General features: G+C 35.4%; 2 protein-coding genes across 2 annotated transcripts in view; one reads left to right on the top strand and one right to left on the bottom strand.

The window, feature by feature from the left end:
- LCP1 (lymphocyte cytosolic protein 1) overlaps positions 1–10773 on the bottom strand; it is an 89676-nt gene extending 78903 nt beyond the window's left edge. The window contains exon 1 of the mRNA XM_033104447.1: positions 10751–10773. The gene's annotated coding sequence lies outside the window, so the exon portion shown is untranslated. The remainder of the gene's footprint in view (positions 1–10750) is intronic.
- A 344-nt stretch (positions 10774–11117) lies between these two features.
- LRRC63 (leucine rich repeat containing 63) overlaps positions 11118–25807 on the top strand; it is a 73070-nt gene continuing 58380 nt past the window's right edge. Inside the window, exons 1-4 of the mRNA XM_033104040.1 lie at positions 11118–11249; positions 11876–12125; positions 19030–19695; positions 20173–20241. Of these exons, the coding sequence (XP_032959931.1) occupies positions 12035–12125; positions 19030–19695; positions 20173–20241 (826 nt within the window). The 5' untranslated portion in view covers positions 11118–11249; positions 11876–12034. The remainder of the gene's footprint in view (positions 11250–11875; positions 12126–19029; positions 19696–20172; positions 20242–25807) is intronic.

Below are 25807 nucleotides of genomic sequence, written 5' to 3'. Positions count from 1 at the left end.
ATCCCCATCTGTCCTTCATCCAAATTTCCCAAATGTTAATACCTAGTTAACGATAGTACAATTGTCAATAGCAGGAAATGCTTCTTAAATTCATTTTTGTCACTATAAACTTATATACAAGTGTACTTGAAAATAGCCTTCTGAAATCTAAACTATTCATAAGAAGAAAAGAGGCTCTAGATTTTCATTCATCCATCCAATTTACTGGACCAATATCTGGTCCAAAACCTGATCACCTGGTATATGCTATAGGTGACAGAGAAAATAAAAGATGTGTCAAATATCTAATTAAAACATTTCAGGGACTCAATGGTAAGTCAGAGTTTTTCACAAATAAAATTGAAAATATGATTAAATATTCTGAACTTCTGATATAGATGTTCCTAATTAAAAAATTTTCTTACAAAACAATCTTAAACTACTCTGTGGCTTCAGCTATATGCTTTCAAAAAAAAAAAAAAAAAAAATGGAGGCCTGAAGTGAGGTAGAAAAAATACTAGGTCACAAGTCGAGGTCCTGGATCTAAATACGGCTGAGTTTCTAGTAAAAGTGGCCAGATCAAGTCAGTATAGCAAGGTGGTTAAGAGTACATGCTCTGGAGTTACAAAGCCTTGGGTTCCAAACCTGGTTCCTGGGTGTATGGTCTTTGTGACGTTGGCAAGCTTCTTAATCCCTCTAAGCCTGTTTCTTCATCAAAATGGGAAAAGTAATCAGCATTCACATCCTAGCATAGTTACAAGGCATAGATGAGGAAGATGCACAGAAAGTGCTTAGCATAATGGCTAATACACTGTATATGCACCCAAAATGCTAGTACTCGTGTTTAATAGTTTTTATTATAGTTACTATTATTATTAGTCATCTTTCCATGCTTATGAAGGGCATCAACTAGACTAGAATTTCTCTGGTATGAATAAATATCTGGAAAAATGATCCCAGACTTTCAGAGTTGTCTTTAACTATTTCTACTACATCAGCAAACATACTTGGTATAATGCAGTTAGATCCTAACTATAAATCCAAAATTAGCTTAAAAATTGAATTTAAATCAAAACAACAATAACAAAATCAAATTAAGCATTTTAATGAGGATAGTGGTGATTTTCTGGAAATTAATTGCCCTTTGTCCTGTGAGCAGGTGTTGCTTCCTTGAGGTTAGGTTTCCTGCTCACATATGCACTATATTCTGCAGCAGCTCAATTCTCCCACTTCACTTCCTCTGAACTACTGGAGCCTTTAGTGACATCATTTAGCTTTCACTTTGCACAAACTTATGATTTATTTGGAGCTGGTTCATTTCTCCCTTGAAAATTAAAGGAGTAAATTGGCCTGAAATCCAGATTCACTGCTTTATGCAGATCTTGTAGATTTCCAGGTCCAAATCTTTCAGTGGCTCTGGGGGCAATCAAAATCCTGACATTTAAATTCCTCCTAGACTTACATTTGCAGCCTTACCTGCCCAACTTCTTCTCTAGTCAAAGTAGGATACCTGCTGCCATAGACTAAATGTGAAATCTAACCCCCAATGTGATATTTGGAGGTGGGGCACTTGGGAAATAATTAGGTCTTAAGTGTAGAGGCCCCATGAATGGGATTAGTGCCCTTATGAAAGAAACCCCAGGGAGATTCCTTGCCCCTTCTGACACAGTAAGAAGATAGCTGTCTATGAAACAGGAAACAGGCCGTCCCCAGGCACTGAATCTGTGAGTGCCTTGATCCCAGCCTCCAGAACTGTGTTTATTAGGCACCCAGTCTCTGGTATTTTTGTTATAGCAGCCAGAATAGTTTAAGGCACCTACTAAACATGCTTTCAGAATTTGTTGCGATTTTCTTTATGTCCAAGTACACAACAATTTTGGTAAATATTTCTTATGTACTAAGGAGAATGTGTGTGCTCTCTTTATTGGATACAGGTATCCGTATAAGTCTATCAGATCAAGCTTATTAATTAGGCTATTCAAATTTTCCATATCCTTCGTAATCTTTTGTTTGCTTGATCTCTTAGGTTCTGAGAGACATGTATTTTTTAAAATCCCCATTTTAGAAGTGGATTTATCAATAATACCTCCTTGTAATTTTGTCAATTTTTGTTTCATGTATTTAGAAGTTATGTTGTTGATACAGTCTAATGTTGGCATATCATCTTGATGAATCACTTCTTTGCATCCTTAAAAAAATGAGTCCATGAGAGCCTACTTCGTCCAGGATTAATATATTGTTTGCCCAGCCTTTTGGCCAACTTCCATGACACTTGACTGGGCCAGCGTGTGGATTTTCCACTTTCAGAGAAATGGTCTTAGTTTTGAGGTTCTCAACTTTATTCATGGTGTTCTGATTCAGTTCTCTGCCTGCTGCAGATTGGAAAACTCATCTCCATTTCCTATGTAGGTGGTACAATCCCAGTGCCTGGCCACTAAAAAAAAGCCCACGTCAAATTGGATACCCTGGTGGACTACCGTGGCTTCACCTCAAGTTTACTTCACTGCCATTAATCTTTTTTGTTTCCAATACCTAGGATTTTCCTTCCTGTTAATCTCAGCTACATATTTTATCTGGTATTTCTAGGTATTTGGAGCAAAGAAGAAGCTGTCCACATCGGCACTGGTAGTCACACAGAAAATCCTAGCATCAATTTCTAACCAACTAAACAAACTACACATGCTCAAGTGTAAAATAACTTTATGATTGTTTATTATATATATATATAACTTTATGATTATTATATATATATACACATGTATAAGTATATATATACATTCCATTTTAGTATAATTTAGCAGCAAAGAAATATAATAACAGTCATGATTGTGGCACTTCCTTTATATGATTAGGTCCTAAATTATCATTAAGAAAAATTATAGTTGACATTTATTGAGCATTTTCAATACTCCAGGCACTGTAAGGACATTCTCATTTAATTTTCACAATTCTATATAGTGTAGTTGCCAATATTGTTCCAATTTTACAGATGTGGACATTAAAGCTTAAAGGGTTGAATAGCTTGATTAAAATCATACAACTAGTAAATGGTGAAGCCAGGACTCAAACTGTGTCTGTTTGGCTTTAGGCTCCAAATATATAAACACTTTATATCTCATGTTAAATAGCATAGGTAGGTAAACTGGTATATTAGGTATCCATATTATACAAACATCCCTTAAAAATCACTAAAGGGGAACAATAAACACTACAATGTAAAAATAGGCAAGAGACAAAGATAAGTCATTTATAATAGAATACATTCAGTAATAAACAGAGGAAAAGATATTTAAGCTGATTAATAATCATCAAACACTAATTAAAATAAGGTGCTATTTTCTATCTAGCAGAGTAGTGATCAAAAAATTGATTAATTCCCAGGATCCATTAGAGAAATAAACGCTCTACACACAGCTGGTGGGAACTTAAATTAGGATTTCCAAAAGATAAATAGGGACTATTTTATTTAAAAGCTATGAAATGTTTATGCCACCTGGAAAACAATTCTCATATTTTTGAGAGAAACAATAAGGTTATAAAACAGCAACGGAACAGAATATTTTTAAAGTTAAATAAAATACAATATAAACATGTGTATATTATCTGTATATAAATAAAATGCTTTTAATTATATACATTATATCAAAATATTGACAATAGTTATCTCTGTATGAAATTTTTCTTCTCTTTTTTATCTGTATAATTGATTTTTCTAAAATTAACATGTATTAATTTCATGACCCCTAGTTCAGTATTTTTTTTACAATACCTGGATAGACTGAAAAAGCAAGGTTCTGAGCCTGTAAAATCAAAGGCTGAGATTAGAAAGAGTAAGGGGATCTATAAATACTTTCCCATAGGATATTTGAGATAAAATGTATAGTAGAAAAAACTAGTAGAAAAATAATTAGATAATGTAATCTCTTTCAATAAAAATTATATATATAAATTATATACAAAGATAATACATATATATAAATAATAATTACATGTATATATAATTTTGGAATGTCACACCCCTAGACATTTGGGATTGGGAAGAAGATAGAGAATATATTTACTTTCTACACTTCTGTATTACTTTTTCCCAACAAGTACTAATTACTGTAATGAAAACACTCAATTAAAAATACGAAGATTGGAGGAGGAGCTGATCAAAATCCATAAAGCATATGCGTGGTTTTGTTCATTAAATCATAGGAATACCAAACTCAAGTGCTTCCATCCTCCAAAGCTTACCAGATATTACTGAATGGCAAATAAAATTACACAGTCTAGTACTTAAAATAGTTAATAGACATTGTTACTCCAAGATTGGTATATGTGAAAAATATTACCACATTCAGTAATTATTTTGATATACTTACAGCTAATTGATCAATAACAGTTCATGAATGTTAATTAGTAATAGAACCATAGAGCCTAAATATTAAAAGGACCTTAAAGGTGAGGAAACTGAGGTTCACATTGGTTAGCCAACTGAGGCTAGACAGTCTCCTGAATCCCAGTTCAGTTTTAGAAACGTTTCAGATTGATAACACCGATGATAACAATCCCAATTATTCTCTTGGATCTTCCTTTGAAGATTTAGGACGGAGCTATCCTGGAGTAACTCAGTAATGACAACTATTATGTAAATTTTATAATCGCACATTTGGAGAAATACACCCATTGTTTAAAAACAGTAGAAAGATTGTTGGGAAAAAGGTAATACCGTAGGGGAGAAAGTAAATACATTCTCTATCATCTTCCCAATCCCAAATGTTTTGGGGTGTGACATTCCAAAATTATAGCAGTTTATTGTTTCAGGAAATTATAGGGCAGTTTATTGTTTCAGGAGACAGCGCCTTGATCTTTTCTGTAATTAGGGCTGTGTGACCTCCCCTTCCTGTGCTTCACCCTGACTGCATCAAAAGTCTGTCCCTTCTACTTCAGAGAGGTATTATGAGGTACCTGGAAGAAAGGTACCTGTTAATTTTTGTGGGGTGTTTCTAAAGGGTAGAAGTCACTTGGGGAAGGTCGAGAGGTCAAGCAGGAGGTAAAGTGCTGCTTCCATTTCAGCCAGAGCCCTTCCCTCTGTAGTTCCTTTATCCTCCAGCCAGAACAAGTCAATAACTCATATGGAAATTCTGACCTCTTAAAATCCACACCTCCACTACTGTAGGAAGTTCTTGAAGCATTTGATGCTCTAATACTTCTACATCTTACAGATAACATTTCTTTCAGAAAATGATTGAAAATAAGCACATATAAACGACATACATGTATTTAGAAACATTCTGGGCGAAGTCTGTGGTGTGGGTATAAAACTCACAGCTGTTCTAATTCATCACAGCTCATCTTACGCCTCACAGTACAAGATTAGCGAAACCGGCCTTTCTGGTTCCTAACTAAATAATTTCTACCAAGCCAATGGTGGCAAGCTGGATTTGTTACCCTCATGGTTCCACTTTCAGTCACTGTGGTCTATCACTTTAGCTCCTCACCGGCCCCATTAGTGCCATCTCCTTTACCTTCACTGGGGACATCAAGTGTCTCACAAATATATACTAAGAACAACCACGGAGTGAATGTACAAAATGAGATGCCTTTTCTCCTCCCAAGTGCGATCACCCGGGTAAGGTGATACACCAAGTTACAAATCCTCTGGAAGCAATCCTTTTTAATAGTGTGAGTCTGGGTTTGGGAAATGGAGGGGCTAGTAAGAAGGGAATGTTTTGGTTTCCTTAGCTCCTGCTGAAAGAAGCTGTGAATAGAGGTGTCTCCTTATGGGTCTGATTCTGGGTGGGTTGGGAAGTGATGGGGGTTTATGGGGTTCCTGGGGAAGTATAAGGAAGGCACCCCACCTGCAATGGCATATAAGGTTTCCATGACTCATCCAATGAGAAACAGGAGCACTGATTAAATCTCATCTAATTTGGTGGTGTGCATGCAACTCTCTTATTAATTTGCAGAACATTTTCTTTGAAGCCAGTCTTAAACAGAACCGTATTAATATGTCAAACAGATAAAAGTGTAGCTGCTCCGCTTGGAATTGCAATGGAGAGAAAAATAAAACCCACAATCTGTCTTCCCATGAATCCTGAATAGAGTTGAACTCCATAGCCTCTTCCCTTGGAGGGTATTACTTCACCTGGAATAACTGGCAGAGGAAATGAAGGAGCTTTCTCCATACCACCAAGGCAGGTGACTACCTGCTGGGCGAGGAGAGAAACAATGGCCTTCAATTTATTAATTTCAACCCTGATAAAATCTCTGACATCAAAACTTAAGAGTGGGGGATTGAGGTTGTTATAAATCTTGAAGGACTGTCAAAAGCATATTAAACTCACTATGTGATACTGAAACATATGTTCTGGTTCTATATGTCCAGTTGTGGTATAAGAAATGCAAGTTCTTCATCAACAAGGAGAATATAACACACCATTTCATGTCCAGGCAATCTGTGCTCTTCCCTACCCTCAGTCCCCACACAATTTTAGCCTCATTACACTTAACAATAAAACATATACTTAATTAGAACTGTGAGCATAAAGCAGAATGATAGGTTTAAAGAGCAAATCCATCCTATTTACTGTTTAAGCTCATAAATTGCTATTTGCCTCAGAATGAAGAGTAAGTCAGTACAAAGAATCTCTCCTCACCTATGGTTCTAAACATTACCTTTTTTTTTTTTTGGAGGACTGACAGAAGGCATGTAGCTCATACACCTCAGGGGCATGGAACAGGTCCCTTAGAAGTTTAGGACTAAATCCTAGCCCGTCCCAAAGACTCAGTAGATTCATCTCCCGAAGTCTGGTGTGCACATTAGAAAAAACCTGAGAAAGACGGTGTGCTTTTGGAACACCTTTCTTTCTAGCCATTCAAAGGAGGGTCACATTGCAACCCTTCGGCCTCTTCCACCTTTGTTAGGCTCTCCAGCTGCATCAAGGACACTGAGAACAAAGCGGCTTTCATCCTTGGGTCACTGGTTGAAATTCATCATGGATTCAGTCCAGCTCAGTCAATGCTAACAGCAGCTCACGAACTCAATTCACGTGAAGGATGAGTCAAGGCCTCCTTACTTACATCACTGTACTTGTACTCTTTCAGGCACAAGCTGTCCCACAGGTGCTCTGTGGCCCAGAAGGATATACAACCAGTGACAGAATGTAGAAAACTGCCTAGAGCACAACACTTGTTTGACAACCTGAAAGCTGCAGACTAGGTTCTTAAATATACTGGAGACATAAACAGAGTGTGATATTTTGTGGCTAAATGCCCAGGATTGACCCTCTAGTCCTCCATATCAAACACTTTGGATAACGTCAACTGTTGTCACGCAAAGCAGCCACACTGCAGATAGAAAACCTGGGCCATATGTTTTCTAACAACTAGTATCTAATGAAAACTCATCTATAACCGACAAGAAACTAAATCCTTGATGCAGATTCTCTTTAAATCCTCACAATACCCTGAGTTAGGTACCATTTTACCCCAACTATACAGGTGAGGAAACCATAGGGGCTTAGAGAGGTTAAGCAACTGGTCCAAGGGCAGAGAGCTGACAAGTGACAGTCAGAGATCTGAGCCCAGCCAAGCTGAGCTCTGTGAGGCTGCCTTTGATTGAAATTTGATACAGATACTAGAATTTTCAATTAATGTGGGAATTGTGGAGTAAGATAAAACATAAAATCAACATTTAGAACAATGCCTTCCACATAGAAAGTAACTAATAATGACATTTCATCATTCATAGCTTAGTCAACCTAACATTAAGGAAACAATATTATTATCTTTTTTTGGAGAAGGACACAAACACACAATATCTAGTATCAGTTGGGTACAGACAAACAGTTTAGTAAGATCACTGAAGCTAAGGAAATATAAGATTGTTTCTGAGTATTTGGAGTAGTGTGAATAAATAACACTTTTCTACCCAAGCAACATAATTAAAAATATTTTTTAAATGCTAATATTTTTAAAAATCTCAAGTATTTATAATTATAGATAAGGGAATGCTTTGAAAAATGATTTAAAATTTCATTTCAATGTCTAAAATTATAAGCCTCAAATGAATCTTTATAAGTTGTTTTAACAGAGTTTCAAATTTAGGACCTAGCAAAGTACCTTGTGCCTAGTAGGTTTCCAATAAAATCATTCTGGAATTCATGAATATGCTCTTAAAAACAGATAGGAATTGTCCTTTCGTTAAGTTTGGGAGGGGTTTTTTTTAATTCTATTATGCAGGTTGCATGACATTTCCTTATTAGTAATGGTTTTTTTGAAAGGAATCCAAGGATCACTCTCTAGTTCAAACAAAGGAAATAACTATCAACCTGAAAGACAAAAAGAAATAACTAAACTGGCCAAAAAATAATTAAGAACAGAAATAAAGTTTTTGCCCTTGCATATGAGAGGTAAAAAGTAAAGCAGCTTCTTCAAAATATCCTTATTAACCTTTAAGAAAATATAAAACTGTTCTCTACGCAGCAGAATGAAAACACACGAAATAAATGTATACATTTAAGCCATTATGCTGATGAAAAGTAAAGACATTTCCCAGTGTATATAATTACACGATCAGGTAAATTCAGAACAAGAACATATGTCTTTTAGTGCCCTGGGTTACCATAGGGACTCAAAAATAACTATTCATTTCTTAAAAGAACTTCTAAAAACTAATATGAGCTTAAAAATACAAACTATTCCAGCTATATCCATAATGTAAAATTTATATTAAATCTTCACTGACCGAACTGCTTAGTAAATCTCTGTTCTGTTTTAAAACAAATAAACAAATGAGAGAGAGATACACGGAAAACTGTGAAGATTTCTAGCAACAATTTCTACACAATTCCAACAGACCTGTGTCCTTTCGAACAACAGTGAATCTGAGATTCCCCAAGTATTCCCCACTATTTATGAAAATCAATAGCATTACTTGTGGGGTACCTAAGGTTGCTTTTGCATAAGGCTTTTTATCTCATTTCAGCAACACAATAAAACAAAAACAAAAACACCGTATGTATATCCTTATTACCCTGGGCTACTTAACACAATCTGCTGAAAGAGTGAAAGAGTTGTGGTTCAGTTTGACGAGCTTTATCACAGGTTCTGCCAATTGCAAAGCTAAAGGGACAAATAAGTAGGCTGATTGTACTGTACATAAGGTAAAATAGACCCTTAAAATCAAAGAGGGAGCTATATAATTTAAAAAGACATGATTAATTTTTTAAAAAGGAAAAAAGTAAATTGAGGTAGTAATATTTTCAAAAATAATAAAAAATAAGTTAAAATAATAATACAATCCATATTGAGTGTGATTTATTCCTTCCAAATCCAGCCTTTATTTGTACATCATGTCCATAGGTGAAGCATGTTAGATGTGTTAGAATAACCGACATATACACACCAAGTCCTGAATTTTCATAATAATGATCTCATTTGCCTAAAGAGTGCCAATAGAAGCAGTAAGTAGTAGAAAATAAAATATTCACATCTAAGGAGGTTACATATTAAACAGCCCTAGGTTCTACCTGTTACATGCTAGAAGAAATCTGCAGGGAATAAAGCCTGATGCCTGATTCCACGTGTGACAAAGCATTTTTAGAAAAAGATTGATAAGCAAACTGCCTTGATTTTGACAATTCAATACTAAGCATAAGTTTTAAAGGCCAAGCACTGGTCAGTAAAACTGAATGCCAGTTCTTTTTCATGGTTCAAACAACTTTTAAGAGCATTCGAACCTGACTCAATTTATATATTGGAACACACACATTTTTTTTAAGCTTAAAAGCATAAACATTTTTTCACACTTACAAAATATGCACAACATATATTTCTTGAGACAAAACCTAGCAACCAGATTTGCCTATTGTCAACTTTACTCTTTCTGAGAAGCTAAGACACAGGCAAAAATGGATTAAATTCATGGTTTAAAGAGATAGTCTAATTGGAACACAGTAATCTTACAAGAAAAGAAACCATATGCTAATATTCTGAGGGAAAACAAGGTGCGTAATATTTCCCAGAGTCTGATAAAATACTTTTTCACTTTTTCATTGATTGTTTTAACATGTATGCTTGCTATTAAGCAAAAAAAGGAAGACTTGGTTAGGGAGTAAATCTTGAAAGATCCCAAAAGCTATACAGAAGTTTCTCATCTTACAACACTTGTTAGCTAAAGTCTCTACACTTGCACTTAATAAAACAGACAAACACACAAGGAGAGAAAAAAAAAAAGACTAGAAATAAGCTCCATCTACTTTACTTTCTGAGTTAGGATTTACACACCTACCTAATTAGTTCTTTCGAGCATTGCGAGACCTCAACTCTCCAGAGAAACATGAGCATACATGCAAACATACACAATGTATTATTGATCACTGTACGTACAGGTTCATCAACACCATGACAGACAAGACAAGCCACAGTACGATAATCAGAACAAATGACTCTGACAGTGAGAAATGGGTTTCTTTCAAAGTCTCGCTGGGATCCTTAATTCCCCTACTCCTACACAATTCCTTTTCATCCAGGAACTTTAAAGGATCAGAAAGACAAAACAATTTGCATTAAAAGAAAAGAAAGAAAACAGATGTTCTTTTCGGGGGCACTGAAAAATCAGCAACAGGACCGGCTGCGCCCAAGTGCAGCATTAAAGAATGCCAGCCCAGACCTTAGATACCCGATTTAAGCACGGTGTAATCGAGAAGAGTAAATAAATAATAGTGGTCATTGCCATTAAGAATAAAATAGTAATAACAATTGTCACCACGGGGTTCCGTACAGCAGCTGCACGTGGAGCGGACTTCTCCTCCAGCCCCAACAGCCCACAGCCTCCCCGGAAGCCCCACACTGGGGCTGAGAAAGGCGACCCGGCTCCACGCGCGGCGCGGTGGGGCCGGGCCAGCACCGCAGCACAACTCGGGCACGCGCCCCGCCCCACTCCACCCTCCCCATCCAGCGCCTGCGCGTTCAGGGGGGCAGAGTGGCTGTACCGGCGTCCGGTTGCTAGGGCCTGCCTGCCTCTTTAGCCTCTGGCCGCACCCTACCTGGGGGTGAGGGTGGCCTTGCTGCTTTCTTTCTGGACAGCAACCGGCCGGCAGGCCCAAGACCTCACTGGACCGAAATACTTCGTTACCTGAGTTCCGAGCAAAAGGAGATAAAAGAGGAAAAGCCGGTTGTCTTGAGGAGTCCAACGTTTCCAAGCACTTCTTAGACAATACGGAAGGAAAATCTCAGTAATCAAGTGGGACGTACTACCAGGGAACATACCTTGAGCCCTGGTGAGCACAGTTATCTTTTGGGGAAGAAAACAGCCCATTTTTTACAGTTCCAAAGCATTTCCTTCTAAACTGTCAACGGAGTTGCCCTGAGAACTAAGCGCACATTTTTGGGGTCTATCTCCTGGCATCATTCCTAAACAGTACTAATTGGGATAGAGATCCCAGAAAATCTCATTCTAATAAAGACCATCTTATTTTGGATTAAATAGTTATGGTACGACTGTAGTGGTTAAAATTTAAAATAAGTAGTTATTACAGATAGAAAACAACTTAGGTATTAGTTAGATATTATGGGTCTTCAGAGGCTATCATGGGGGAACTTCCTCATCTTTTTGACCAAAAACTTTTTCCATACTTATGAAGTGATAACATTTTGGAGGTAAAGAAATAAATGAGTGTCATTTCTACTGTTCTGTAAAATCAGTATCTACTAACTGAAAGAGCACTGGAAGATTGAACTTTGTAAGTATATAAACTTTATACTAACATGGGAAATTTTAGAATGATCCTGGTTGGTAATAGCATACACATTTTAAAATTCTGTATTAATTTTAAACCTAAATTTTACCTGGATTACTTTTAGAAGTTTTAAAGAATTATTTTCTTAACCTCTTTTTCTTTTATAGGAATTCTGCTTGGACTCAGTAGCGTATTAGCACAGAATGATTTTCATTAAAATGTAATCTAGATTCAAATGAATTCTTTTTCAGCAACAATTCAAACATTCAAAAGCTTTTCAACTCTTGACTAATAGCTGTGAAAAACAGTGCTCGTTATTAATTAAAATGCAAAACCACCCAAAACTACTACTTCTTCGAAGACCTTTACCTCCCAAACTCCCTAAGCTGCCTTTGCGTAAGAAGGAAGTCCAGACAGGTATGTATATTAATCAGATATGTTGTTAACTTTATTTTTCATAGGAAGTTCTCAACCTGCACAGCTCAGGATCACAATAGTTAAAGACACTAATAACTGTTAGGTTGATGCAAAAGTCATCGCAGTTTGAAAGGTTAAAAGCAATTGCAAAAACTGCTTTGCACCAACCTAATAGTAACTGACAAATATTTGTCGTAAGATGATAGCATCCAATTCAATTCTACAGGTACAATTGATTCTCATTATTTGTGAATTCTGTAGGGACAAATTTACGTAACTGCTAAAATTTATTTGTAATCCCCAAATCAGTACATTGTTTTGTATGCTCTCTTTTTAACTCAACAATATATCATAAAGAACATTTCAGAGTAGTATATAGAGCTCTTTCTCACTCCTTTTCTGATAGGTGAAACTGTGTGCAGGACAAGGGTATACATAATAACTCTCAGTCATTCTGGATATGCCCAAGGCAGTGAAAATACATATATTCCCAGCTCAGGCACTTTCTGCCTTCTTGCTTCAGTTCTCATACTGTAAACAACTGCCCTTTTCCTGGTCTATTTAATGCCATGTTTTTTGAATATTTGTGCTTTGTGTTGGTGATTTTGCGGTCTAAAATGTCCCACAAGTACAATGCTGAAGTGCAATCTACTCTCCCCGTAAGCACAAGAAGCCTCTAACATATCTTACAGAGAAAAATATGTGTGTTAGATGAGCTTCCTTCAGGCATGAGATACAGTGTTGTTGGCCGTCAGTTCAGTGTTAATGAATCAACAATATATATTAAATAAGGTGTCTTTCTATAGAAACACATATAAAACAAGATTATGCATTGATTGGTTGCCCATAATGTTGAGACCAGAGGCTTGCCAGAACCTAACCCTGTAGTTTCCCTAGAAGCCATGGCTCAGTGTTGGATAATTCAGTGTTCACTCAAACTTTATAGAACTGCTGCAAATAACAAGAATTGACTATTTATGAGCACAGTGCTAGGAACTAGAGATATAATAGTGAGCAGAATGACTGCCAATCCTCTTCACTAGTTACCCTCTGGTAGAATCAAATAATGATATAAGTAAATGTAAAATTGCCCTATGATAAGTTCAAGTGCTATGAGGTAAAGATGAGCCACTTTTATAACTATAACTTTGTATAATACCTTAATCCTCTATTTCTGTATATGTATCTATTGACTCCTTACTTATAAGCAATGATAAAATTAGCATATTTCCTCTTCTTTCCCATTTTTAGTCTCTACTACCTGATTTTAGCTGATTGGATTAATTATTTTAGTGTCAACATTTATACTGTTAAAATGTGCCTAGTCTATAACTTAATTTACAATGTTAAATTATTACCTTTTGATCTATGGCTGTTAAAGATGTTTAAATCAACACACCTTTGCTACCTCCAATTTCCTCTCTCACTTTCCCTACCAACTTTTGTTATATCATTTCTACATTTCTATAATGTTCTACATTTCTACATTTACACAAAGTTCTGTAATAATAATATCCACAGTATGTAGATTTATTGCTCATTACCAGTTTTTTTGGTTGTAGTTTTTCCATTCATCTTTTGGTTGAAATTTATGTTCTAAGACAGAGTTTCTCATTATTGACATTTTGGACTGGAGAATTCTTTTTTGTGAGGAGCTCCTCTGCTTTTGGTGCCTTGGAGATTCTATGACCTTGACTATTATTAATCCTTTGTCTCCAAAGGTTCTTGGCAGAGTGCTGTGCACATAGTAGGTGTTCAAAATATTTGTTGAATGAATTAATACTTAAAATGACTGAAGTATAATTTATAAAATGAATATTCAAACACCGAAATAAAACCCTGAAATAAATACCTAAAATTTACATACAATGCTAAATGCCATAGGGAATTAATGATACAAATGATCTGGTTCCTGATATTCAGCACCTTTCAAGACCTTCAGTTAAGCTTTAAAGATGAGCTACACATAAAATAAGAACCTTAACTAGCAGTACAAAGCAGCATAGAATTTATGTCCAATTGATAGTAGACAGTAGTAGTTCATAAATGTGAGAAAGCACTGGGGGCAAGAATGGGGCTTGAACTAAGACATGAGGAATTAGGAAAAGTGGAATGAAATATGTTTAATTGTAGAGGAGACCTGTGTAGTTTATGATGGCAAAGGAAAGTTTATTGGAAAAGTAGAAATTTAATGTACTAGGAAAAGAAAGAAATCATGGGGAAATGTGTCAAAAAATAAGTATGGACTTGAGAAGTCAGATACCATCTTCATTGGGAAGATATGTCCAAATACCTCTCCCCCCTTCCCCCAGTCAGAGTGTCTTCCTTTATGCTCCCATAATATCCCATACTTACCCCTATTGAGCACTTCTCATTTTCTAGTATAACTGTTTACCTGCCTAGTTACTATATTAAATTGTGAGATCTTTGATCATAGCAAGGTTAGTGCTGTACCCTCTGCACTGTGTGTACAGCTGGCACATGGTTGGTGTTAAATGTTTGTTGAATCAATTAATAAGAACTGTAAGTCTAGATTGCATTAATCAAGAAAGATGGATTGCAGGAGGTTTAAGGTAGACTTCAAAATAATAAAATGATTTAAATTGGTTAGTAATAGAAGGTATTACACACAGTGTGATCAACATAAGAAATGAAGTTATAAATGAGCAGTGTGGCCTTTGTGATTGTCACTAATAATTTGAGTACATAAGGATTCTCATTGGGAAGTAACACGTCATCACATAGTAAGGTTAGGTGAAGTGGGTCCAGGTCACACAGATTTTTATATACCAAACTAAGAAATCTGAATTATCGTTAATACAATTCAAACAATTTGGTAAAAACACTATAAGGCTATGTCAGAAAATCAAGGGGAAAATTAAGTCAATATAGACTAGGATGATGGCAGTTAAAACCAGAAGGGAAAATCTGGGGGGTTTAGATCACTTAACTATGAGAGAAGGTTAAAATGCAATAGCCTGTGTGAAAGCACTTTATAAACTATAAAACCACTCTATAGTTGTAAGATATTAAAATACCTGTAATACTTCTGACTTGGCCCACTATTTCCTGAGTTGCAACAACCTGGAACAGTGCAAAATGCCCTAGAATGGGAGTCCAGGAACATGAATTCTGGTCTCTGCTCCAGACTAACGTGATATATGGCTTTAGCAAGTCATTAAGTCAGTGGGTCTCTGCTTTCTATTCTGAAACAGTGAAACTTAATTAGATCACTGATTTTCAATCTTTGTCTCCACTGTAAACCAAATGAGGATGGAATACAAATCCATCAGAACAACAGGTCACTTCTTCGGTGATTCTCAGGGTGGAAAAGGAAAGAGAACATGACCTCGTAAAGTGGGTGGGGAGTGGGGAAAGGAAAGAGATGGGGAATTGGAGCCATTGGAGTTGACATACATTATTTGAATAAAGCCTGGAGGTGATTGATTTGTATGTGTTAAATATGAGGAACAAGGTCGAGTAGACTGAAAAATGACCCCTCAGAAAACACTGACATCTTAATCTCTGGAAATTGTGAATATTAGCTTAATAATTTTTCTTGTTCTCAAATCTGCTGTTTGAAATTAATGTATCTATTCTAATTTTCTTCTGATAACTGTTAGTATAGTATATCATTCTCTAACCTTTACTTTCAATCTGTCTTTTTATATTTAAAGTAAGTTTCTTGTAGATAAGATATAGTTGGTTCTTGCTTTTTATCTATTCTGACAGTTTTTCTCTTTTAATTGGTATACTTAAACCATTCACATTTTAATAAATTATTGACATTCCTGGCTTAATATCTGCCACATTTATAAAGTTTCTATTCATTCCAGTTGTTTTGCTTCTTCTTTAAAATCCTCCCTTATTTTTGCATGTCTTCTGGTTTTAATGGGTCAGTTTTAGAATATAACATAAGGAGAAAATGTAGGTGACCTTGGGTTTGGCAATGAGTTTTTAAATATGACACCAAAAGAACAATCTATGAAAGAAAAAATATCATGATAAGTTGCACTTCATTAAAATTAAAAACTACCCTGTGAAAGACATTGTTAAAACAATAAGAAGACAAGCGATGCCCTGGGAGGAAATATTTGCAAAATAAATATCTGATAAAGGACTTGCATCCAAAATAAAGAAAGAACTGTTAAAATCAACAATAAGAAAACAACCCGATTAAAAAGGGGGCTAAAGATCTGAACAAACACCTCACCTAAGAAGATATTCAGAGGCCAAATAAGCATATAAAAAAATGCTCAACATCTTACTCGGATGTCATTAGGAAATTGCAAATGAAAACAACAATAAGATAACAGCTGCAGACCTATTATAAGAGCTAAAATCCAAAACACTGACACCAAATGCTGGAGAGGAGGAAGAGGAACTCTAATTCGTTGCTGGCAAGAATGCAAAGTGGTACAACCACTTTTGAAGACAGTTTGGTAGTTTTGTACAAAGCTAAACATACTCTTGCCATACAATCCAGCAATTGAACTCGTAGATATTTATTTACTCAATTGAGATGAAAACCTATGTCCACACAAAAACCTGCACATGTGTATTTATATCAACTTTATTCATAATTGCTCCAAACTGGAAGCAATTTAATAGGTGAATGGATAAACGAACTGTGGTACATCCACACAATGTAATTTTATTTAGTGATGAGAAGAAATGAGCTATCATGCCATATAAAGACATAGAGGAACGTTAACTGCATATTGCTAAGTGAAAGAAGCCAGATGAAAAGGCTACAATACTGTAGGATTCCAATTATATGGAATTCTGGAAAGGCAAAATACAGAGACAGTAAAAAAAATTTTTTTTTTTTAAATCAGTGGTTGCCAGAGATTCAGGGTGAGGGGAAAAGATGAATAGGTAAAGCACAGAGGATTTTGAGGGTGGTCAAATTATTTTGTATTATACTGTAATGGTGAATGCATGACATTATGCATTTGTCAAAACCTATAGGACTGTACAACACAAAGACTGAGTTTTTTACGTAAATTATAGACTTCAATCAATCATATATCAACATTGATTCATTAATTATAATAAATGTACCACACAAATGCAGATGTTAATTGATGAAATTGTGTGCAATAGGGGGGGATATATGGTAACTGGACTATCTTGCTCATCTTTTTTATATATCTAAAACTGTTCTAAAATAAAGTCTACTAATTTAAAAACAGTTACAGAATAAATAAAGGGAAACAACAAACAACAGAGATTAAAGGAGAGGAAGTCAAACTAATGATTGTACACCACTTCAGTTTGCCAATGAAAGGAAGGATAAAAGTGGTAGGATGATGGTTGGAAGGAGTTCTGGAGTCTATTTTTGCTCAATATCATGTTTTGTTTCAGGATGGGAGAGAAAAAAACTGAAGGTAGTGGTGTAATCATTTTATTGAATGCGCTCACTTTGATTAGTTCCATATAAGCAGGAAGCAATCATTATTCTTCTGCTACTAGTCTTCAAACTCGCAGGGCACACATCCCTCTCCTAAGGCTTTTCTAGTCGCTTTCATCTATTAGCCTTTTCTCATTTTCAGATAATAAGCAATTAGTCCAATCTAAATCAATACTTCCATCTAGTATGGAATCAAACCTAGTTTCTTTTCTCAGCTCAGACTAGGTCTGCTAATTTTTAGACAAGCCGTGGGAAACAGAGGCATGGTAAATTCTTCCACTTAGTTCTTTTACTTCTCTTCTCCAACTCATTATAGTTTCTGGCTCCTCGATAGGTGGGACTAAGAGTGGCAAAGTATTAAGGAGTTAAGATAAGAATCAGGTATCCGTCTCTGTACCCCCCTGAAAGGCCTGGAAATACAGATCAAGTAGTTTGAAGGATTCTCTTGTTGAAACACAGCACTGAGTGAGCCAATCCTTTTTTGCTGCTCTGTAGGTATCAGTAGGGGAAGTAGGTAGGGGAGCTGTGAGATGTTATTTTCTCCTTGTGGCATGCACTCCTCTTCTCTATGCATGGTTTTCTGAGAATCTATCTCACTTGGATTGAGGTGGGGGGAAATTGTCCTCCTCCACCCACCATGGAGAGGGAAAGATCAGGGAAACATATAGCATTCCAATAGCGCTATTCAGAACAAATCCTCTCTTTGAACCCAGATCAATCTCTAGCCATCTCTTATATGTAGGCAACAAAGTGGGTGAGCATCGAATTTGTTTTATCCATCTCTTTGCAAGTCTTGCCTTAGTGAATCTATTATCTCCTCATTAGAATATAGAGGTCTTCATCATTTATCGTACACAACTGAGACAATAGAAAACAAATGTCATTTAACACTCTATCACATAGGAAAGAGAAAGCATATATAATGTAATGAGGTATCTAAGAATGTAGGCATAGTGCATTTTCTTGTAACCTAAATGAATGTGTGGTACCCTGTAGCCAGTATCAGAATGTTATCATGTTCAAAAGATACTTTGGTCTGACATCTGGCGTTGAAAAGAAATGTACTTTTTGCTCAGAGAAGTTATCAAATAAGGAAGACATGATGATAAACAGCAAATGTTCATCAAAATTATTTTTACCCATCCATATTGCCAGAGTTTTAGTGACAACTGTTCAAAAATCTCCTTTTATAAATAATCTCTTCTCTCCATCAATTCTGTTTTTATTTCAAGAGTAAGCTCTCTACCCTTTCTAAATCTAATAAAATTTAGCCTCTTCACTTCTTCAATTGTTCATTCAAACTTTATCCCAGTCAGCTAAACAAGAGTTCGGATATCAGAGTGAGTATATACAGAAACAATTTTAGAAGGTGAGAGAAGGGAGAGTGAATAAAAAATATATTTTAAAAAACTGTGAATGGTAAGACATTATAGTTTTGTCCCTGACACCTTGATAAATGTAATCTAATTGTGCTTTTTTTTTCTGGTCTAGCCAAGACTGGTAAAATTCTACATGTAAAGTTTGCTCAAGATGAATCCACTCTAATTCAAAGAGATAAAACGAGTTTTCCTGATGTTGTTTCAAGAAATCAATCACAAACCATTGTCACTATCCAAAATATCTCTCTTGATCAACATGTACAAGAAAGAGTGACTACTATTTCAACATCTCCAAAATCATTTAAGACTGTGTGTTGGAAAATTCCAGAGACTGCTACTGGTTGCATATTTTTTCCAAGTTGTCTTTCAGCTTCCAGTCGAATTTTTGGGAAAGAAACAAACCAAATGAAAAGATTAAGAAAATCAAAAGAGGCATCAAAAATAAAAAATATTTCTGTTGAGAACATGCTAAAAGACATTCTGGTTCTTTCCTCACGGTTCTCCAAATCTTCAAGTGTTCCTTCCCCAGTTATCACCCCCAAACTCAAGGAAGTTCTTCACTCTGAGTATCTACTTTTACCAAAGAGCAGGACCTATACTTTTAAGCACACTCTGATAGATTTAAATGCAAAAAGACCAAGACCTCTTCCAAGAACTACGCCTGTTCAAGAAAAACCACAGCAGTTTCACCATTTACAACAAAATATTAATCATTTTCCTGATATTTTTATGCCAGCACCCATTTTACCAAGAAAACCTCAAAGACAGTCTGTGATAGGTAAATCCATTCTGAACCTGGTCTGTAATAATGGGGACAAGTAGAGCAAAGGGACGAGAAGGCATGCAAGCAAATGGTGCCTACCCACGTTGGGTTTGCAGAGTGGGATGGTGCGGTCACCATATATTTGCAGATACATTTAATATATGGGCCAGAATGCAGTAACAGAAGTGCTGATCAGAATGCAGTAACAGAAGTGCCAAGGCCAAACTAGGTATTCTACCCAGATGGTGGTAGTGGGAACCAGATAAGGGAGTTCAAAGAATCAGAAAATCTAATATAAAGGAGCAATGAGAAGGAAAGTATTTTAGATGAACTCTAGAAGCAGACTGCCAATACTGATGGATGCCTTTATGGGAAGATTTCCATGGATAATTCCAATTCATTAAAAGATGAATAATTATAATGAAATCATAATAGCCTCAATATGAATTTTCACAAGTATCCAAAGGTTGTTCCTTTTTCTCTTTTTTCTAGAAACTCGTGTAATAGAAAATGAAAATTTAGAAAGTGTTCCAAAGCGAAGCATACCAATACTACAGGAAGGTAAGTGTTTGTTTTATCATTCTTTTAAACCTGTACATAAGATTGTCTCTCTGTAAAAGTATTCATGATTTTGTGTGTTTGTGTATGTGTGTAATTCATACATCTGTCTCACCTCATTTTCAGTTTCTTAAGCCATTGACTCAGCAACTACTTTTTCGCTATGACTATAAACCAAACTTTGTACTAATGTTGGGAACATACAAGCTGGAGTATTCTCAGTCTGAGTGGGGCAGATAGACATGCAATAATGAGAGCTAACTACTTGCCGTGTGCCAGGCACTGTTCTAAGTGTTTTGATCTTAGTTACCTAGCAGAAATAAATAAAAAATCATTTTCAAAAATCAGATCATTCTAGATCTCGCATTATTTGTATAAATAATTTTAAAAAATACAGTGTGTAGTAAACAATTCACAATTCCCAGGCACACAAAGAGAAAGACAAAATAAATGAACACTAGCAGGAACAGTAAGCAGTAGAAACATACCCATAGAAATTCTAGGTATTAGAATTACTAGCTACATTTTAAAATAACCCAATGACTTCTGGTTCTGTCCAAGATTGAGTAGCTTATATTGACAACCCTTTCACCAACATCATATATTAATACTGCCCAAAATATACAAAATATATTTTGAAGGTATTAGATAGTAACCATTCCAAACACGATTGGAGTGGCTATGATGCTTGAAATAAGGGAAGTTCATGAGTTAGCTCTGCATTTATCTTGACTTTTGCCAGGGGGCATTTGTAGTTTTGGAGAATAGATTCCAAGTAGAAAGTGATAGTATTACTGGACTGAGGAGATAACAGTCAGACTTTAGGACTGCCAATAGAGCTGGGACTCCAGGGGCAAAATCTCAGAGAGGAGACAAGTGCAGCCAAATATCTGCATACAACCCCCCTTAAGGGTGCTGGCTGATTCCTAAGCTGTGCACGTACTTAGATAATACTCTAAGAAACATAGCAGAAAACATCAACTGAGATGTTAAGGAATTGAACATAGATTTTCACAGTTGCACAGAAGACAGTTATTAAAGTTCAAGCTCTGCCAAAGTGAAGGGGTCTTGGTAAACACCCTGGGCTTTCAGTTGAAGACCCAGAGAACCCATGACTTAGGAATAAGAATGATGTTCTAGAGAAAGGACAAAAGTAAAATAGATTATCCCTAACAAAGCTCAAAACCAGTCTGACAAATCAAAGTGATACTTTCTACCTAATCAAAGAAAACCTAGCACTTGTTAGAGAGAGAAAACATTATTCAGTTCCTTTAAATTTTCATCTACAAGGTTAGCATTAAACTTTAAAAAAATCACAGGGCATCTAAAAACAGGGTAAAATGTCTGAAAACCAGCAGAAAAAACAAACAATAGAAACAGACTCATAGATTCATATACTGGAGTTTAAAACAAGGATTTAAAAATGACTAATGATTATTCAATAAAAAAAAGTTGGAGAATTTTTCCAGAGAACTGGAATTTTTATTTTCAAAAATAAGAGTAAAAAATGCCATATGGTTTCACTTATATGTGGAATCTAAACAACAAAATAAATGAACAAACTCATAGATACAGAGATCATTTTGATGGTTGCCAGGTGGAAGTGGGGTTGGGAATGGGTGAAAAAGGTGGAGGAATTAAGAAGTATAAATTGGTAGTTACAAAATAGTCATGGGGATGTAAATTATAGCATAAGGAATATAGTCAACAGTATTGTAATAACTATGTATGGTGTCAGGTGGATACTCGATTAGTGGGGTGATCACTTCATAAATTATGTAAATATCTAATCACTATGCTGTATACCTGAAACTAATATAATATTGTATGTCAACAGTAATTGGAAAATAAAATATTTTAAAAAAAAGAGTCAAATAAAATTCTGGAACCGAAAAAAATAACATAGCTAATTAATAATTCAATAGATGTGTTTAAAATGAGATTATACACAGAACACTTCAGCCATAGAAATTTTGTTTCCCCCCCAGTTTTATTGAGATACAATTGACATATAACACTGTATAAATTTAAGGTGCAAAACATGGTTACCTGATGTATGTATATATTGTGAAATGGTTACCACAATCAGTTTAGTTAACATCCATCACCTCACAGTTATAATTTTTTCTTTTGATGAGAACTTTTAAGATTTACTCTCTTAGCAACTTTCAAATATACAATACAGTATTATTAACTACAGCAATCATAGGAATTTCGGAGCTGACTATTTCTTCTATTAGTTCCCTATTATCATCTATGATATAAACTAAGTGCTGGGTCTCTTCCATGTCATAAGCCTAAATAAGTCATGCTGTCATTTCTGATTTCTTAAATTTAGAGATCCTGGTTGTTTCCTCTTTCAAAAGTTTTAGGTGAGTTTAAGGGTTCTTAGATTCTTCAGAGGTCTATGAAGGGATTTCTAACCACCTCTCCACCTCCATCTCCCTCCTTTCCACTTAAAATGAAATGCTTGGGCTTAGTCCATGAGGGTGGGTGATCTGGGAGCAGGCCACAAATTTATGTCTTAACTCACTCTTCTTTCCTTCTTGCTCCATTTCCCCTCCTAAGACAAAGAATCTCTATATCATGTCATAGATCACTCTTTATCCTGTGGTTAACTTTCACAGCTATTGAACTGAAATGGGCACATGATGCCTATTTTAGAAATTAAAAACTGAACATTGTTTTCTTTGTTCTAGGATGCATTATTACCTCATTGAAGCAGTGGCATAAAAATTACTGAGACTGTAAAGTATGTTGCTGCAAGTAATGCAGTGAGAATGTCTGGGAATGTAAAAAGTATTTCATCAAATTTCAAAATATTTTCTTGCCACACTTGGATATATACTTGGACAGGCCATTTATTTTTTTCTGTTTTAGGTGTCTTTTATTTCGTTTTTTATTATTAAATTTATTGTGGTGGCATTGGTTAATAAGATTATATAAGTTTCAAGTGCACAATACTATAGTACATCATCTGTATATTATATTGTGTCCTCATCACCCAAAGTTTAGTCTTATTCTATCACCATAAAGTATTTGACCTCCTTTACCCTCTTCAACCTCCCCCTACCTTCCTTTTCCTCTAGTAACCACCATACTGTTGTCTATGTCAATGAAGTAGTTTTTATTTGTTTGTTTGTTTTGTTTGTTCATTTTTTGCTTTCTGTTTTATAGCTCACATATGAATGGAATCATATGATTCTTATCCATCTGACTTATTTTGCTTCTGACTTATTTTGCTTAGCATCCTGAGATCCATCCATGTTGTTGCAAATGGCAGGATTCCATCATTTCTTATGGCTGAGGAATATTCCATTGTGTATATATACTGCATCTTCTTTATTCAATCATCCATCGAAGGACACTTGGGTTGTTTCCATGTCTTAGCCACCTTGAATAATACTGCAGTGATCGTAGGGGCGATGTAACTTTAAGAACAAATGTTTTCAAAATTTTCAGGTAGATACTTAGAAGAGAGATTGCTGGGTCATATAGTAGCTCTATTCTTAATTGTTTAAGGATCCCCATACTGTTTTCCATGGTGGCTGTACCAATTTACATTCCACCAGCAGTGTATGAGGGTTCTTTTTCCTCCACATCCTCTCCAACACTTGTTATTACTTGTCTTTGTGATAATAGCCATTCTAACAGGTGTGAGGCGGTACCTCATTATGGTTTTGATTTGCATTTCCCTCATAGCTAGTGAAGTTGAGCATGTTTTCATATATCTGTTGGTCATTTGTCTGTTTTCTTGGGAGTGTCTGTTCAGGTCTTCTGCCCATTTTTTTTTAATAGGATTGTTTGTTTTTTTGTTGTTGAATTGAATAAGTTCTTTACATATTTTGGATGTTAGCTCCTTATTGGAGGCATTGATTACAAATATCTTCTCCCATTTCGTTGGTTGCCTTTTTGTTTTGTTGAGGGTTTCTTTTCCTGTGCAGAAGCTTTTTAGTTTGATATAGGCTCATTCATTTATTTTTGCTTTACTTCCCTTGGCTTTATGATCAAATTCATAAAATCCTCTCTGAGACCAAGGTCCTTGAGTTCACTACCTATGTTTTCTCCCATGTATATGATTGTTTTCGGTCTTATATATAGGTTTTGATCCATTTTGAGTTAATTTTTGTGTATGGGGTCAAATAGCAGTCTAGTTTTATTCTTTTGCATGTGGCTTTCCAATTTTTCTAGCACCATTTATTGAAGAGGCTTTCTTTTCTCCATTGTATGTTTTTGGCTCCTTTGTTAAGAATTGGTTGCCCATACACATGTGGGTTTAATTCTGGGCTTTCAGTTCTTTTCCACTGGTCTCTGTGTCTGTTTTTCTGCCAATACCATACTGTTTTTATTATTGTGTCTTTGTAGTATAATTAGAAGTAAGGGAGTGTGATACTTCCATTTTTGTTATTTTTTTCTTAGGATTGCTTTGGCTATTAGAGGTCTTTTTGTGGTTTCATACAAATTTGATGATTTTTAAAAAATTAAATGTATTGGGGGTGATATTGGTTAGAAAAATGTATAGGTTTCAAGTGTACAATTCTATAATACATCATTTGTATATTGCTTTGTGTATTCACAGCCCAAAGTCAAATCTCCTGTCACCATATATTTGATCATTTTTACATTCTTATACCTCCCCACCTCTTACCCTCTCATAACCACTAAACTGTTGTCTGTGTCTATGAGTTTTTGATTGTTTGTTTGTGTTTTTAGTTTTATATCCCACATATAAGTGAAATCATATGGTTCTCTACTTTTTTGTCCAATTTCTTTGAGAAATGTCATTGGGATTTTGATGGTTATTGCATTAAATCTGTATATTGCTTGAGTAATATGGCAAATTTAGCTATGTTAATTATTCCAATCCATGAACATGCGATATCTTTCCATTTCTCTGTGTCTTTTTCAATTTCTTCTAATAATGTCTTGTAGTTTTCAGTGTATAAGTCCTTCATATCCTTTGTTAAGTTTATTCCTAGGTATTTTATTCTCTTTGTTGCAATTGAAAATGGATTTTCTTTTTCATTTCTTTTTCTGAAATTTCTTTTTCTGAAGGGATTTGTAGTATATAGGAACACAATGGATTTTTGTACATTAATTTTGTATCCTGCAACTTTACGGTATTTGTTTATTGTTTCTAGTAGCTTTTTGGTGGAGTCTTTCGGGTTTTCTATATAAAGAATCATGTCACCTGCAAAAAGTGACAGTTTTACTTCTCCGTTCCCAATTTGGATGACTTTTCTTTCTTTCTTTTGCCTGATTGCTCTAGCTATGACTTTTAGTACTATGTTGAATAACAGTGGTGAGAGTGGGCATCCTCGTCTTATACCTGATCTTAGAGGAAAAGATTTGTTTTTCACCATTGAGTATATTGGCTGAGGGTTTGTTATATATGGCCTTTATTATGTTGAGGTACTTTCCTTCTATGCCTGTTCTATTGAGCGTTTTAAATCTAAAAGGATGTTGCATCTTGTCAGATGCTTTTTTTTCATCTATTGACATGATCATATGATTTTTATCCTTTGTTATTCTGGTGTAGTACATTGATTGATTTGCATATGTTGAAGCT

The sequence above is a fragment of the Rhinolophus ferrumequinum genome, chromosome 4 (assembly GCF_004115265.2).
Source record: "Rhinolophus ferrumequinum isolate MPI-CBG mRhiFer1 chromosome 4, mRhiFer1_v1.p, whole genome shotgun sequence".
Classification (NCBI taxonomy): Eukaryota; Metazoa; Chordata; class Mammalia; order Chiroptera; family Rhinolophidae; genus Rhinolophus; species Rhinolophus ferrumequinum.
Note: the sequence above shows the minus strand (reverse complement) of the source record. Positions and strands in the feature narration are given on the sequence as shown.